Source organism: Scardinius erythrophthalmus (assembly GCF_964197995.2).
Source record: "Scardinius erythrophthalmus genome assembly, chromosome: 4".
NCBI lineage: Eukaryota > Metazoa > Chordata > Actinopteri > Cypriniformes > Leuciscidae > Scardinius > Scardinius erythrophthalmus.
Window position 1 is genome coordinate 40,786,199 of NC_138224.1, and position 17,592 is coordinate 40,803,790.

General features: G+C 39.4%; 1 protein-coding gene across 1 annotated transcript in view; it reads left to right on the forward strand.

Annotated features, from left to right (window-relative positions):
* LOC308689671 (NLR family CARD domain-containing protein 3-like) overlaps positions 1-17,592 on the forward strand; it is a 61,314-nt gene that overhangs the window by 24,404 nt on the left and 19,318 nt on the right. The window contains exons 2-6 of the mRNA XM_081363505.1: positions 7,774-8,049; positions 9,127-10,939; positions 11,756-11,823; positions 12,372-12,495; positions 12,873-13,046. Coding sequence (XP_081219631.1) covers positions 7,794-8,049; positions 9,127-10,939; positions 11,756-11,823; positions 12,372-12,495; positions 12,873-13,046 — 2,435 coding nt within the window. The 5' untranslated portion in view covers positions 7,774-7,793. The remainder of the gene's footprint in view (positions 1-7,773; positions 8,050-9,126; positions 10,940-11,755; positions 11,824-12,371; positions 12,496-12,872; positions 13,047-17,592) is intronic.

Sequence of the window (17,592 nt, forward strand, 5' to 3'; positions counted from 1 at the left end):
CAGTTAGGCCCAGGTCGGGAAACTTCAGAGGGGGGAGGACGTTTCAGAGAGGCAATCCTCCCCCAAGACAGTAATTGAGCCTCACTTATCTGTTTCATCCCAGACCACTCAGCTTGCACTTGGTCATGTGGAAGACCTCACATCCTCTTCTTATTGGAACACACCTTTCCGTGTTCAGGTCAATTTTCATGGCCAGGTACTTGAAGCTACCCTGGATACGGGGGCTTCCGTTTCAGCGGTGCGAGGGGATGTTTCAAAATTTGTTCCAGGGGGGACTTTCAAAACAACAGCTTGGTCTGCGCCTCCTTTACAGCTTGCCGATGGAGCTATGTGTTGTCCTTCTGGGTTAGCTTGGCTACAGTTTGGTTTCATGGGCCAACGCTTTTACCATCGTTTTGCAGTCATCCAAAACCTTTCAGCGCCGCTTGTCTTGGGCATGGATTTTATGATGAGAGCTTCTGTCGTGATTCGAGTTCCTTCCAGAACAGTTGTCCTGGGTGATGTGCCAGAGACCTCAGAGGAGTTGGAGGGAGTTGACTTAATGACGCCAAGTCACAGTATACTTAGTTTGGAATCTGGTTCTTCCAATTTGGCCACAAAAGTCGACGAGGCTGCTCTAAATGATGGTGAAAAAATTAAGCTTTCTGAGTTGTTGAGATCCTTTGCTGAATTATTTGATGGACATCTAGGTCATACATCCATGGTTGAGCACAAAATTGACACAGAACAGGCCAGACCTATCCATCTTCCTCCATACCGCACATCACCTGCAAAGAAAGAGTTAATTGAGAGGCAAATCGACATGATGTTGACGGAAGGCATTGTGGAACCAGCATCAGGGCCATGGGCTGCACCAGTTGTCATTGTTCAAAAGCCTTCCGGCGAACCAAGGTTTTGCGTAGATTATCGAGGTTTGAATCGCTTTACGGTGAAAGACTCGTACCCACTTCCGAGAATAGACGAGTCCCTTGATTTTCTAGCGAGAGGAAACTTTGTGTCCACAATTGACTTGGCCAGGGGCTATTGGCAGGTGGCCATGGAGGAATCGTCAAGGCCAAAGACTGCTTTCATTTCTCACCGTGGATTATACCAGTTCCGTGTTCTACCTTTCGGCCTGTGTAATGCCCCTGCCACTTTTCAGAGGCTCATGAACACTGTACTGGCGGGCCTTATCTACAAGACATGCGCTGTGTATCTGGACGATATTGTAGTCGCCTCGCCCACGTTTGAGCAACACCTGATAGACCTTGAGGAGGTCCTGGCTAGGCTCAAGTCTGCTGGTCTGTCTATCAAGTTGGAGAAGTGTCAGTTCTGTAGGAAGGAACTTACCTTCTTGGGGTATCGAGTCACCAAAGATGGTATCCTACCGAATGAGGAGAAAGTGAAGGCGGTGGTTGATTTTGTTACTCCAGCAAACGTTAAGCAGGTGAGACAGTTCTTGGGCCTGACTAGTTACTACCGGCGGTTCATTCACGAATATGCTCGACATGCTGAACCTCTCTTTGCACTTACAAGAGCCAACATTCCTTTTGTGTGGACACAAGATTGCCAAAATGCTTTGGATTTCCTCAAAAGTAAACTGACGTCTGCGCCTATCCTGAGATTTCCACAGTTTTCACTTCCATTCTTCATTCATGTTGATGCGTGTGATGTCGGTCTGGGAGCTGCTTTGATGCAGAGGGATGAAGAAGGTAGAGACTGTGCAATTGCCTACGCCAGTCGTGCTTTGCACAAGTCTGAACGCCCTTACTCTACCCCCGAGAAGGAATGCCTAGCGGTAATTTGGGCGCTTGAGTATTTTAGACCGTACATTGAGGGACTGCACGTCACAGTTTTTTCCGACCACAGCAGTCTGAAGTGGTTGATGTCACGACCAAACCCCACTGGAAGGTTGGCTCGGTGGTCACTTCGGTTGCAGGACTTTGATTTTGAGATTGTCCATAAACCTGGAGTGTCCAACAGCGTCCCTGATAGTTTGTCCAGAAACCCCTTACCTACCTGTGGTCAGCCGTTTGACATTCTTCCTGATCGCGCTGTTCTTGGGAGTCTGAACTTGCGTTCCTTGCCGTCTGTGTTGTTTACGGACAGGGATCACTTGAGAAGTTTACAGCTGAATGATCCGGACGTTGGGAAGCTGCTCAGGGTATTGGAGGATGGTGAGAGTTTGTCTCCAGAGGAAGATCCCCTGTGTGCTGTTCTTGATGGTCTTCTGTATCGCAAGGACCCAAAATCTTCTTGCACACTACATCCCATGAAACAGTTTAAGCTTTATGCTCCTCAGATTGTCAGGAGGTCTCTGTTGGAGTATTTTCATGATCATCCCACTGCAGGTCACTTGGGTGTGACTAAAACGGTGACAAGGATTAAACAGAGATTTTTCTGGCCTAACATGGTGTCAGATGTGAAGAAGTATGTGGGTTCATGTGCTGTCTGCCAATTCACGAAGCCGTTCCAGAGAAAGCCTGGTGGTTTCATGGTTCCAATCCGTCCCCAGTTTCCCTGGGAGTACACAGGGGTGGACTTCGTGGGCCCTTTGCCTCGGACGCCGAGTGGTAATGCGTACATCCTTGTGTTCGTTGATTACTTTTCGAAGTGGATCGAAGTTTGTGCTGTGAGGGAAGCTACTGCTCTTGTTGCTGCTAATAAGCTGCTCAGTGAGGTTTTTTCTCGGCATGGTGCCCCAAAGTATTTGATATCAGACAGGGGTTCTGCTTTTATGAGTGATCTCTTCAAACACACAGTTTCTGCCTTGGGCACTGAGCATAGACTTACAACAGCCTACCACCCTCAGACCAATGCCACTGAGAGAGTGAACCGGACGCTAAAAACGGCCATTAGAGCATATGTTGGGACTAAACATACTTCTTGGGATCGCTTTCTTCCACACATTTGTTTTGCCCTACGGACAGCTCAACACGAGAGTACAGGACTGAGTCCGTCAATGGTGCTGTATGGCCGAGAACTGGACACGCCCTTGGATCTGATTTCTCAACCTGATTCTCTCGGAATGGAAGATCCAGGTGTGACTTCATTGGATGCCCTGAGGCATTCACTCCAGGAAGCTTCTGATCATGTCAGATCTTTTCTAGAAGTGAGTCACTCTAAGAAAAAGCGCTACTATGACAAGAGGCGTCGTCTTGTTTCCTTTTCCGTGAATGATCTGGTGCGGATCAAGACTCATCCACGTTCTGACGCACTTACAAACTTCACTGCAAAACTTGCGCCTTTATACGCAGGTCCTTACTGTGTCACTCAGAAGTTGTCTGATGTAAATTATAGACTTACTGATGTGAATACAGGGTTGGATGCTGGGGTGTTTCATGTGGTAAACATGGAACCTTTCCGTATGTGGGATTCTGGAAATGTGTCAGAGGTTGTGCCTGTGGTTCCACCTCCGGAAGTTCCTGAGGACAGTACCTTGTTGGGTGACGGGGGCTCCTGTCATGAAAGTCCTGGTGTGACGTCCTGTGAGTATACAACTGATGATGTCTCTGATCTCTTGGAGTCTGATGTCAGAGTTATTTGAAGATGTCAGTGGAGAGGGAGTGAGTGAGTCTGTTGATCCTATCATTTCTTGTGATTTGTCTGAGGGTGATAATGATTGTGTCGACCAAAGGTATAACCTGCGACCTAGACTTGCCCCCAGGATCACGTCGGGTTGGGCGACCAATAGATGGACCAATCCATTTCACACAGATCTGTTAGACTTAAAGTGAGCATGTGAATGCGGTGTGTGTATTTTGTTTTCTAAGACACTGTATTAACATACCATACCATACTGTTTCTAGGTTATCTTACATTTTTGTGTTTTGTTCTTATAAAAGGGGAACTTATCCTATAAAACGTATATTGCCGTGGGTTAATGAAAAATGTTTTTTCTGTTTACTTGTGACATTTTCTTTTTGTAACCTTGGATGAAGGATGTAAGATGAGTTAATAACTGTCATGTATGTCAGTATTTCTCGCAATTTTCCTTGCATATCTGTGAGGTGGGAGTATATACAACTATTCATGTGTGAAGTTGTTTATTTCTTGTATTTTCACAGTGCTGTTGGCTGAGGACAGCCAATGTTTTTCCAGGGGGGACTCTGTAACGGTCACTTTGTGTTTTTGGGTTAATATGGGGTGAAATGGGAACTGCGCATGTGCGTAGAGCGTCAGATGTAGGTTTGACGGGTGATGAGAGGAGATAACCGCTCTACCGCTACTCTTTCTTTTATTTCCTTTTTATATTTTGTGACCAGAGTTGGATGTTTGTTTGTATGTTACTTTTTCTCACTCGATCCCCATGTATGCGGACGAGTGTGACGTTTAAGTAATTGTATTAAACACGGGGAAGATACGCAATCTCTAGTCTCTCGTGCATCTTTTCCTCCGACACCTATTGTTTTTTTATCTTTCTGGGCCACATCCCAACTTTGCGTCACAGTATGCAGGCCCCATCGTCTCCTCAGGTGTGAACCACTACATATACATGACCGTTGACGCCCACTCCGCATATGGCCTTTCCAAACAGAAAGTGCTTTGCAAAATTCAAATCAATGTATTGTGTTATGTGAATAAGGCAGGGTGATTTTCACTTCATTTTGAAGAAAAAACACTAGGCAATGACATATTTTAGACAAAAGTCTTATTGGCACATATTTAGAATGTGTTTTATGGCCTTATTTCAGAAACTTTAGTTTTTAGTTTTTTCAATAACCATGCATAAACATTATTCTCTCAAAAATGCAGACATGTACATTCTTGTTGCTCACATTTCATGGTAGCCCTGTTTGTGCTAAATAGTGTGTAATTTTTTTTGCCATTAATATGTTTATAAGCAACTGAAAAAAGCAAAAATGTCAGGGCATGTCAGAACATCTCAAGGACCCCAAAAACACCTTAGACCCCAGAGGGTTAAGGATTCATTACTTGAATATAGCCTAGGCTATATTGGAATCAACACTATAACATATTATTTGATTACTTTATTTTTGACAAAACATACTATTTTTAACATATGAGCAAAAATGGGCAAACAAAAGCTTATTTGAGGTGGCAGATATTTTACAGTAAAAATGTATAATCTATCCAAAACTAATCAACGAAATGTTGTCTTTCATATGTCTGTAACATAGGTCTTCTGTTTTTATTATAAGAAATATAAATGTTAATTTGCCGTTTAATACGTTGCTTATACAATTACATTTTATTTCAACATATTTCAGTCGATTTTTACTCAGTATAGCAATACAGTTTGCTAAAAGCGAAACATTCACACACAGAAACGCGATTCAAATTTAAACCGTCTTTTTGCCAGTTGTGGTAAACAGCGCGCATCTCTGCCGTTCATTCATTCACACACAGAAACGCAATTCACTCGAGAATGAAAAAAAAAAACTTACTACAGTATTCCATAGCTCAGGATCCGTTGTCCTCGAAATACCAGCACTTCTGAAGTACATTTTCCATTATTATTATTACGATAGTATTATTCCTCACAGCGCCGCGAGACGGTGTAAACAAGTACAATGATCTAATAAGCTTGATGTGTTTTCTCGAGCTGATATGGGGGCGTTCACATGTTTGCGTGGATTGCCTCAGTCATTTGCGTTTGAATAGCTCGCGCTCTCCGTGGGCGGGGTCAAATTAAAAATAATGAGCTGAGATGAGAACGACTGACATCTCTCTCTTTTCATACAGACTGCATAAACTGAGAATATTTGTTTTTTATAAAAATTACTTCATTTAAAAGAAGAGAATTCAAGCTTCATGCCTATGTGCCTGTGTGACTGTTTGACTGAGTATTCGTTGAGTTATGGTTCATTTTCGGACTTAACTGACAGAGAGAAGGCAGAACTCGCTTCGTGTTTATTTTTCTTTATTTGGCAAAAAAGCACAACACTTTGTTTTTATTGTGAGTATTCACAAAAAAAATACACACTTAACAGGATCGATTGATGTATAACACAAGCATATAAGATAAAAATTAATATTAGTATTTTGATTCTTTTTTGCACTGATAAAGGAAAAAAACGAGCCTATCGTGCCGGTGCGATAGCCGACCTCAGGGGGTTAAACGCAAACGTGCGTGCATCACATGCGAAAACAATGCTCACTGGATCGACATAAAGTAAAGTCAAGTCACCTTTATTTATATAGTGCTTTTAACAATACGGATGTGTCAAAGCACTTAACAGTATCAAATTGGAGGATAGAGTGTCAGTAATGTATAATAATAAGATTAAACATTCAATTTTCAGTTAAAGGCATTTCATTATTGAATTCAGAGATGTCATTGTCTAGCTCAGTTTAGTTTAATTAGCATCTCTGTGTAATCAAATCGATGATAATCGCTAATGAAGGCAAATTGCAGAATTAAATAATAATTTTTTAAATAAAGTTAAATAAGCACAAGTTAATTTACATTTGATCACAGTTCAAATATTTACTGGTCTAAGATTCCTCAGTCAGATTATATTAACTTTAAGAATTACGGTGAAAAAACGAGACAACACACTCATGTCAACAACCATACTAGGCCATCTTGGTTAATGTTTCAGAAATGTTAAAGGGGTGGTAAAACACCTTTTTTCGAAGGCTTGATTGTGTTTGTGGGGTGCACTGTAACATGTGTCCATGCTTCGTTTTTTAAAATTTGTATTATTTTTCACATATTTAACCATTATTCTACACTGCTCTGTCCCTCCTTGTAAAAACGGTCGGATGATTTCCTGCTTCTAAGAAGCCCCGCCCTCAAAAATACGCAATGGGCTCAGATTGGTTAGATGGCCCAGTGTGTTGTGATTTGCTAACCGCCAAGTGCACGTTGTTTCGGAAACGCCCCTTACCCTTACCGGTAGTTTGTGCTTCAGTAAACAACGGCATTAATATTCCCATTCCAGTTTGAGCCCGAATCAGACCCAGAGAATGTTAGTGGAGAGGATCGAGCAGAACCTGTTCAAGAACGGCTGTTAAAGGACGTTTCAGAAAGGTATGTGTTTTTTTTTTTAAGACTGCAGATCTATTGTGATCGCTATATTACACTGTTACTTTTGTATATTTAAAACGATTGTAGCTAAATATCTGTCGCCAGAACTATTAACCCAATACAAACACTAAACATCGGCTTTACAACAGTAGCCAACTCAAACACAAACCATGTTTAGCATGCCTGTAGATAAACAATACATAAAAGCTATAATCAAAGAATAATTTACAGTGATCACATAAACGACAACAACCACGAACATTCCAAGTTCGCTGCGCTGGTGATATTAAACAGAAGTTTATATGTGTTTGTCGGATAAGTATGAATTAACGTTAGCATTTAACAAACTGGTTTGTGGAGACAAACAGCGTTGTCCTTCGTTTACTTCCTCGCTACAATGTACAATTAACAATACAAACTATTACAGAAAACTCATCAACGAAAAAATCATACTTACATGTTGTGGCTCGTAAACAGGTTCTGTTTTTAAAGTTGGAACTGCTCGATCATTCAGGACAAGCCGTTGTGTGAATCCTGCATTGTAACTCGTGTAGATTGAGGAAGCTTTCCTCCGGAAAATGTGCAGCACAGAGAGCGACATTTGGATTATAATTATGAGGGACCGAGTTAAAATTTTAAAAGTTTAAAAACCTTAACTGTTTGCTTCAGGTGTGTTTGATTAGGGTTGGAGATGAACTGTGCAGGACAGTCGATCGGCAGGAGCAGGATTGGGCACCCCTGGATTAGGTCCACATGTTAAGAGTGAAACAAATAAAGATCTTTTTATTCTTGTCTTTCAGCTGTGAAGCTGTGAAGGACGATGGCATCTGTTAAAGATCTGCTCATGAACTCACTGATGGACCTGGTAAAAGATGACCTGGAGCGGTTTCAATGGCACTTAAAAAATGATAATCATATATCAAATTCTGAAATGGAGAATGCAAATATATTAAAAACTGTGGATAAGATGGTAGCATGTTTTGGACCAGAAGAAGCTGTGAAGATCACGGTGGAGATCTTGAGGAAGATGAACCAGAATGAACTGGCTAAGCAGCTGGAGAACAAACACAAGCATGGTAACATTTAATTCACAGTGACTATGATGTGATTGACTTTGATGATTTGACTTAAATTTTTCTCTTTGCTTTGCTGATGTGTTTGTGTTATTTATGTTTCCCAGTGTGTGATCATCTCTTTCTCTCTCTCTCTCTCTCTCTCTCTCTCTCTCTCTCTCTCTCTCTCTCTCTCTCTGTGTCACACATACACACACACACACACACACACACACACACACACACACACACACACACACACACAGATCAGGCTGATAGCAATATGAAGGCATCTGTCCCTGTTGGAGCTGAATCAAAACAGAGCAGGGGTAAATTAAAGTAGTTAATTCTAAGTAGAAGAAAACAAATAACTTTTAATGACTTTAGTCAGCATGGCTTAAACATGATCTGAGTTAAATTGTAACAATCCACTAAACACTCTAGAAATAGAAATGAAAAAATATTCAGAAATGTTTTGATTGAAACCAAGTTTTTAGGCATGAATGGTATACCATAAACGGGCTGAGATTGGGATTATCACTATGTGCGGTAACACATGTGAAGTTGTAGTGATGTGCCCTCATGAACGTGTATCTTTTGTATCTTTAGTTTTTATGCCTAGCAAAACAATTGAGAACTCGATTCAATAGTCTCACTATGTCTGAGAGCCGGGAACATTTTTACTAGCTTTAGTTAGGCTAGTACATCAAAATTGGTGTTGAAGTATAAAATCTCACTGGTATGAAAAAATGTATAAATTGTAACAATCTTATTTCAAGCTAAAATAACTATATTTATATCTATATTTCATTAGTGTGAAATAAAGTTAATAAATTGATTATGATATATAAGGTATCCATGTGATGACATGAGTTTCAACATAATCTCTGTAAGATAGTGCATGTAAACCCTTGAAAGATGAGTGTGATTAATTTTAATGTATTGGAAGCACCGTGTTCAAGTTATCATTCATGTACGCTTGTTTTTTTTTTTTTTGCAATAGAAATCAAAGGCCAGGTTAGAATTTATTTTAAGATTTTATTATAACTTTATTCAAATTTATCCTTTGCTCTATGCTGACTTTTCTCCTCTTTCTCAAAGGCTCAGCTGCAGAATACAGTAAAGCTGCTCTTCATGAGATTAGCCTCAGACTGAAGGACAAATTTAAACAGGAGTACAAGCGGATATTGGTTGGTAATTCACAGACGGGTCATCAGAAAAACCTGGATGATATCTACATTGATTTATATGTGGTGGAGAATGAGACTGGAGGAAGAGTGAATGAACACGAGGTGAGACAATTCGAACTGAATCTCAAACTATTTGATGCCAAAGACAAACCAATCCACTGCAATAACATTTTCAAAGTCCATGAAGGTCAACAAAACAGAAAGTTGCTGACGATAGGGATCGCAGGAGTGGGAAAAACAGTCTCTGTCAATAAATTCATCCTTGACTGGGCTGAAGGAAAAGAAAATCAGGATATAGTCTTCATTTTACCTCTGCCGTTCCGTGAGCTAAATTTAATCGCAAACAATTGCAGTCTCATGGGACTACTTCACAAATACGTCTTTAATGGCACTGAAGAACTGCCTCCTCTTCCTCAAGCTGATAGTAAAGTTTTGTTCATCTTTGATGGGCTGGATGAATGTCGCTTCCCTTTGATATTTAAAGAGGGTGACAGAATTACAGATGTTCACAAAATAACAACAGTGAGCAAGATAGTTACAAGCCTGATCAAGAGACATCTGCTTCCCTCTGCTCTCATCTGGATCACATCCAGGCCAGCAGCAGCCAGTCTGATACCCCGTGACTACATTGATCAAGTGACAGAGGTACGAGGATTTAATGATGAGCAGAAAGAGCAATACTTCAACAAAAACAGCAGACCAGAGGTTGCTAGAAATCTCATCAGTCACATCAAGAAATCCAGGAGTCTCTATATCATGTGCCATATCCCTGTCTTCTGCTGGATCTCTCTCACTGTTCTTCAGCCTCTACTGTCTCGAGAGAGCAATGACAAAACTCCCACAACTCTTACAGGAATGTACATAAACTTCTTTCTTACTCAGCAGCAACAAATGAAAACAAAATACAGTCCTGAACCTAAAGACAATACAAGGTCTTTTGATCAGATTATTCTGAAGCTTGGGAAACTGGCCTTTCAACAGCTGGAAAAAGGACATCTGATTTTCTACAAAGAAGATCTTGAGGAATGTGGACTAGATGTCAGTGAAGTGTCTGTGTTCTCTGGGTTATGCACTCAGATCTTTCAGGAGGAAAAGGTAGCTGCAAGAAGTGTTTTCAGCTTTGTACATCTAAGCGTCCATGAATTCCTTGCTGCTCTCTACGTGTTTTTGATGGGCAAAAATGAGAAAGCGGACCTATTTCTTCAATCCTGGAAAGGAAAACTAACATGGAAAGAACAACTGACATGGAAACTGTCCAAAAAGCCTCAGTTTCAGCTTCATAAGGCTGCAGTCAACAAGGCTTTACAAAGTGAGAATGGACACCTGGACCTTTTCCTCAGGTTCCTCCTGGGTCTCTCAATGGAGTCCAATCAGAGTGACCTAAAGGAACTACTGCCAAGACTGGAACTCAAAACAGAGAATGTTGAAGACACTGTTGACTATATCAAAAAGACAATAGAGAAGGAGGAATCAATAGAGAGGACCATCAATCTCTTCCACTGTCTGAGTGAACTGAAAGATAACTTTGTAGAGGAAATCCAGAAGATTCTCAGCTCAGGAAATCTTTCAGCAAAGAATCTCTCCTCTGGTCAGTGGTCTGGTCTGGTGTTTGTGCTCCTCGTGTCAGAAGAGGCTCAAGAGGCATTTGAACTGCAGAAATACAGAAGATCCAATGAAGCACTGATGAGATTTCTGCCAGTGGTAAAACACACCAGAAGAGCATTGTAAGAGTCTCCTTTGCATTTATTTATATACACTGTTAGTCTTTTGTAATTGGGTCTTCATTTTAAATGGGTTACTTGTTGGCCTAGAGTGTTTAGAAAAGTTAATAAATATAATGTGTGATAATATAAATACTTATACTATATATATTTTTTTAAATCTTTGCTTACATCACTACAGTTAAAGTTTTTTTTTTCAGGCTCTAGATTATAAATGCTAGATAATACGCATTACTGTTGCTGTGTTTTGTTCTCTACACAGGCTACAGTGCTGTAATCTCACTGCTCAGTGTTGTGAGAATTTGTTTACAGTCTTTCAATCCTCAACCTCTGCCCTGAGAGAGCTGGACCTGAGTAACAATGACCTGCAGGATTCTGGAGTGAAGCTTCTTTCTGATGGACTGAAGAGTCCAAACTGTCAGCTGGAGATACTGAGGTTTGAGTTCAACTACTTAACTTTTGCAATAAGTTAATTATTTTAAAAAATCACACTGCTAAGATTTATTCTGTATGCAATTACATTGTGTTTTTCTTCTTCAGATTTTCCACATGTAATCTCACTGCTCGGTGTTGTGAGGATTTGTCTACAGTTCTTCAATCTTCAAACTCTGTCCTGAGAGAGCTGGACCTGAGTAGCAATGACCTGCAGGATTCTGGAGTCGAGCTTCTTTCTGATGGACTGAGAAGTCCTAACTGTCAGCTGGAGATACTGAGGTTTGAGTTCAAATACTTGATTTTTTTTTAAAAATAACTTATTGCAAAAAATACACTGCTAATATTTATTCTGTATGCATTTACATTGTTTTTCTTCTTCTTCAGATTTTCATCATGTATTCTCACTGCTCAGTGTTGTGAGAGTTTGTCTTCAGCTCTACAATCCTCAAACTGTGTCATGAGAGAGCTGGACCTGAGTAACAATAACCTGCAGGATTCTGGAGTGAAGCTTCTTTCTGATGGACTGAAGAGTCCAAACTGTCAGCTGGAGATACTGAGGTTAGAGTTCAAATACTTGATTTTTTTGCAATAAGTTAATTATTTAAAAACATTACACTGCTAAGATTTATTCTGTATGCAATTACATTGTTTTTCTTCTTCAGATTTTCATCCTGTTATCTCACTGCTCAGTGTTGTGAGAATCTGTCTTCAGTCCTTCAATCCTCAAACTCTGCCCTGGGAGAGCTGGACCTGAGTAACAATGACCTGCAGGATTCTGGAGTGAAGCTTCTTTCTGATGGATTGAAGAGTCCTAACTGTCAGCTGGAGATACTGAGGTTTAAGTTCAAATAATTTATTTTATTTTTTTGCAATACGTTTTTTTTTTTTTTTTTTTTTTACACATTGTAAATATTTATTCTGTATGCAATTACATTTGTGTTTTTCTTCAGAATTTCTAAATGTAATCTCACTGCTCAGTGTTGTGAGAATTTGTCTTCAGTTTTTCAATCCTCAAACTCTGTTGTGAGAGAGCTGGATCTGAGTAACAATGGCTTGCAGGATTCTGGAGTGAAGCTTCTTTCTAATGGACTGAAGAGTCCAAACTGTCAGTTGAAGATACTGAGGTTTGAATTCAAACACTTTATTTTTTTTGCAACAAGTTCATTATTTAAAAAAATCACACTGCTAAGATTCTATATTCAATTACATTGTGTTTTTCTTCAGATTTACCACATGCAATCTCACTGCTCAGTGTTGTGAGAATTTGTCTTTAGTTTTTCAATCCTCAAACTCTGTCCTGAGAGAGCTGGATCTGAGTAACAATGATCTGCAGGATTCTGGAGTGAAGCTTCTTTCTGATAGACTGAAGAGTCCAAACTGTCAGCTGGAGATACTGAGGTTTGAGTTCAAACACTTGATTTTTTGCAACAAGTTAATTATAAAAAAATTACACTGCTAAGTTTTATTCTATATTCAATTACATTGTGTTTTTCTTCTTCAGATTTACCACATGCAATCTCACTGCTCAGTGTTGTGAGAGTTTATCTTCAGTTCTTCAATCCTCAAACTCTGTCCTGAGAGAGCTGGACCTGAGTAACAATGACCTGCAGGATTCTGGAGTGAAGCTTCTTTCTGATGGACTGAAAATTCTAAACTGTCAGCTGGAGATACTGAGGTAAATGATTTTAAAATAATGAGCTATGCTATAATCAGGTGCAGACTTAACCAATAAGTGAGATAAGTGGCCGCTTAGGGCTCCAGGGAATTAGGGGTCCCCATCTGATTTGGCGAAACATATTTAGCAAATGCTCTTGTTCATATTTGTGTTTGTGTCAAAGGTTTCTATTTCTACCATGTTTTTGCAGCGTTAAGCAATGTAGCCAATCACAGACATATCTGTTGATTTCTTGAATGCAATGGCCTATCAAGTTAGTCAGAATCCACTTGTCGCTAGAAAAGCAGGAGTTTATGTTCAGTGCTTTCCTCTGTCCCACAACAGTTTTCAGCATCCCTCCATCTCCTCACTCCTAATTATTCCTATCCCAGCCTAGGATGTGGGGGGTGGGAGTACTCTGCGTTCGGGTAAAATTTCGAGCTCAGAGCTTCCCCTTGGACAGCATGCCAAATACACAAATCATATACTCTATCTGATTACATGTGTGAACACATGAATTTCAAAACTATGAGACAGCAAATTAAAATTACAAAAGTAAAAGAACTGTAATTTTCTGCTCTGGCTATATTAATGCTATCACAATAAATTATTTTATAATGATTTTGTCACCGAATGTGACATCCAGTGTTGAGGGTAACGCGTTACAATTAACAGGCGCCACGTAATAATATTACTTTTCTGGAGTAACGAGTAAAGTAACGCATTACTTTATAAATGTACACATTAATATTTGAGTTACTTTTTAAAAAAACTAATGCGAGTTACTTTTCAGTATAATTAATTTGCATTAAAAAAATTAAGTACTGAATTAAAATGAATGTAGTCACGTAGAATTGCGCACTCATATGTGACGCTAGTCAGAAACAGAGATGGCAGGCCAGAGCCTTACATTACTGCAATGGAAGTATTTTCATTATTTTGAAATCGTCGAAGAAAAGGAGAAGGGAATAATCGTTAAGTGTAAATTATGTGTCGGTGAAAAACTCTTGTCATCTGCAAAAAACACCACTTCAAATTTAAAAAAAACATCTGCATGCAAAGCACAGCACTACAGAGTTGGAAGAGAGAGGGCCGAATGATACCTGCACCCCGCCTCAAGCTAAACAACAAAAGCTAGATTTCAGTTCACGTTCACCATCAGGTAAAACGATTAGTTCAACTGAACTCAACAAATTTGTTGCTGCTTTTATTGTTGAGGAGATGCAGCCACTGTCCACTGTGGCACAAAACCTTTACAAGCTATTTGGGCAAGGCATATATGGAAATGGAGACAGACCTGAAGAAAACTTTTGCCGACCTGGAATATGTTTCCACTACTGCATATCTATGGACTGCTCAGAATAAAAGTTTTCTGGGAATTACTGTACACTGGATCAATCCTGCTACTCTGCATCGGCAAAAAGCTGCAATCCCCTGCAGACGATTTCGTGGGAGACACACGTACGATGCCATCGCAGCGGAGAAAGAGCAAATTCACAGCTCATTTGCTCTTTGTAGTAAGATAACTGCCACTGTCACGGACAATGGCGCAAACTTTGTAAAAGCATTCAGAATGTTTCAAGCTGATGATGATGAGGCAGAGAATAATGAAGACAAGGTCATCTTTACGGACTTCCACAAAGTTTTACGGGATGACAATGAGACCAGCGAAAGGTATGTTCTCCCTCCACATCACCGATGTGCATCCCACACCCTTAACCTCATATGCTCGAACAACGTAGTTAAATTTGTGACGGCAAAGGCAGATTGCAAAGCAGTGTACTGGAGTGCAACTGGAAAGTGTTCAACCTTGTGGTCAAAAGTTAGTCAATCAACAGTGGCAAAAAAAGTTGCTGGTCCCTTCATCTACAAGGTGGAACTCGTTTCATGATGCACTTAGCAGAGTCACAGACATTCCCTTAGAGGACATCAATCAACTTTGCACTCGTCTGGACATCAGATGCATTACAGAGAGTGAGAGTACCAGTTCCTTAAAGAATACTGCAAGGTTCTGAAGCCTGTCTGTATGGCATTGGATATACTTCAAGGTGAAGATGACTGTTTCTATGGCACCCTTCAACCTACCCTTGGAATCCTGATGGCCAAAATCTTGGCACTGAAAGAGGGCCTCTCCCACATGATTGCTGACCTCCCAGACCTCATAGTTCAGGTAAGTCTGTTCAATATTGTCTTATTTTTATTGTCGTTTTATTTTATGTAAAGTCAAGTCACTTTTATTTCTATAGCACTTTACTATAGTATAGTTATAATGCAGTTATAAAGCAGCTCTGCAGAAAACCATGATGTCATCATCCAGTTCAGTTCTCATACAATAGTGTCAGTGCATTCAAGTCAATATGTTTATGTATCTGTTGTTAAGTTTAATTCTACTTACTTTTTTCCTGACATAAATTAAATTATTCTGGTATGAATGCATGTCTATTAGTTTATAAACTGTGTAAAATTATCTTGCAGGCTATCAAGACACTGTTTAGCTCCATCCTTGACAGTGATGGAGCTTTGCTTACTGCGGTAACCCTGCCAAAATTCAAGTTGCAGTGGCTGAGGGATGAAACAAGAAAAGACAACATCAAAATGATTCTAGCAGCACAGTGCTGTGCTCTCATCGTTGAGATACCACAGAAAGAGCCATTGCAGTCTCCTGAAAGCAGAGACCATAAAAATGACTTATACACATTTCCTGAAGAGGAGAATCAACATGATGAACAAGCAATTACTGTGGACAATTTATATGATTTCCTCAGGATTTAGAAGATCTTCTTTTAAAGCCAACACAGCTTCATTGCACTTTTTGGTGTAACTCGGATAGACTCTCATCTAGGGATGTGGGAAAGAATAATGGTGGCTTTTTGCTCTCTCCTAGCTAGGAGACTGATATTACTGAAATGGAAAGACCCAGCACCTCCAACATATAGTCATTGGGTTAGAGAAATCATGTATCACATCAAGTTGGAGAAGATCAGATACACAATAAGGGGGTCTACTAGAAAATTTTACAACATATGGCAGCCTTTCTTTATGTTTGTTGAAGATATGGAAGCAGACAATATAGCAATGTGAACCCGTTTTCCTTGTGTGTGGTTTTGTGGTTTTTTTTTTTTTTTTTTTTTAATCTGGCTATGTGAGCTCTGTATGTTGAACTATGTATTTCATACTGTAAACACTGTTTGTCTGGTATTTGTGGGGGGTGGATGGGTTTTAGTTCTGTGGGATTTATGCTGTACTGTAAACTACAATTTGAAAAACTAAATAAAAACACCTTGATCAAAAAAAAAAAAAAAAGCCAACACAGCAACACCTTCCAGTGCACCAGTTGAGAGGCTGTTTAGTATTGAAAGTCTCATCCTTACCCCAAAAAGGAAACCGTCTCACAGACCAGCGTTTTGATAAACTGCTGCGCTACAATCGTTACTTTGAAAATAAAACCCAGATGAAATAGTGAACCCTGAGTATTAAGTGAATACTCCAACATTACGCACTGCAGAAGTGATCTGAACTTTTTTTTTGCATAAAACAAATTTTGTTTTGAGGACACTTTATAGAAAACTCAAGAGTTTTGGTCTATTGAAATCAACCTATATTTTGTTTAGGCCATGTGAAATTTTTCAAATTTTAAAGCTGATTTATATTTAATTGGTGATGTTTGTTCTCTAGTATCATCTTATTGTTCTCTAATAAGTTATTAAACATTTTAAATGTTTACGGTATGTATTTTTCCCTAATATAACTTATTTCATAATGGTAATTATCTAGCTTATATTACACTCATTATCACAATGGACAGTTAATTTACTTTATGCAGTCCATAGTCTACCCACAAAAGTTACAAACACATTACTTTCAGTAATCAGTGATGTTTATAGATATTTTATATGACATGCATAGCTCTGGGATCAGGAAGTTCTCAGAATATAATATAATATTATATTCTTATTTAATATATTCATGATTATTTTTTTTTAAATGAAGGTGTTAGGGTTATATAGGATGTTGTTGTTGTAGGGGTATTACTGTATTAAACACTAGTTCAAGAACTTCTCAGTAAAAAAAAAAAAAACACCAGCCAGGCCTGAAAGAGTCTCAGCCATGTAAGAAAAAGTAACGCAAAAGTAACGCAGCACATTACTTTCCATAAAAAGTAACTAAGTAACATAATTAGTTAGTTTTTTGGGGAGTAACTCAATATTGTAATGCATTACTTTTAAAAGTAACTTCCCCAACACTGGTGACATCTGCTCTTAATGGAATGCCAGAACAAGAGGAAAACAACAAACAGGAATGTGATATTTTTCCATATTTATACAGTAGTATAGTATTATATACAGAAGTATGACCCACGTGGTAAATCAGATAAATTTTGTTTGGGGTTGGGGGGCAGGAATGAATATATGAAGATTGAAAATGGCTTTAAACAATTACTAAACCGATTGTAAAATGCTTTTTTTCATGCATGGTTTGCTTCTGACAGTACTGAACAAGCTAGCGTCACCATCTAGTGGCTGTGTGCAGGACACCCTTAGCATCTCAGCCAGGGTCCAAAATTAAC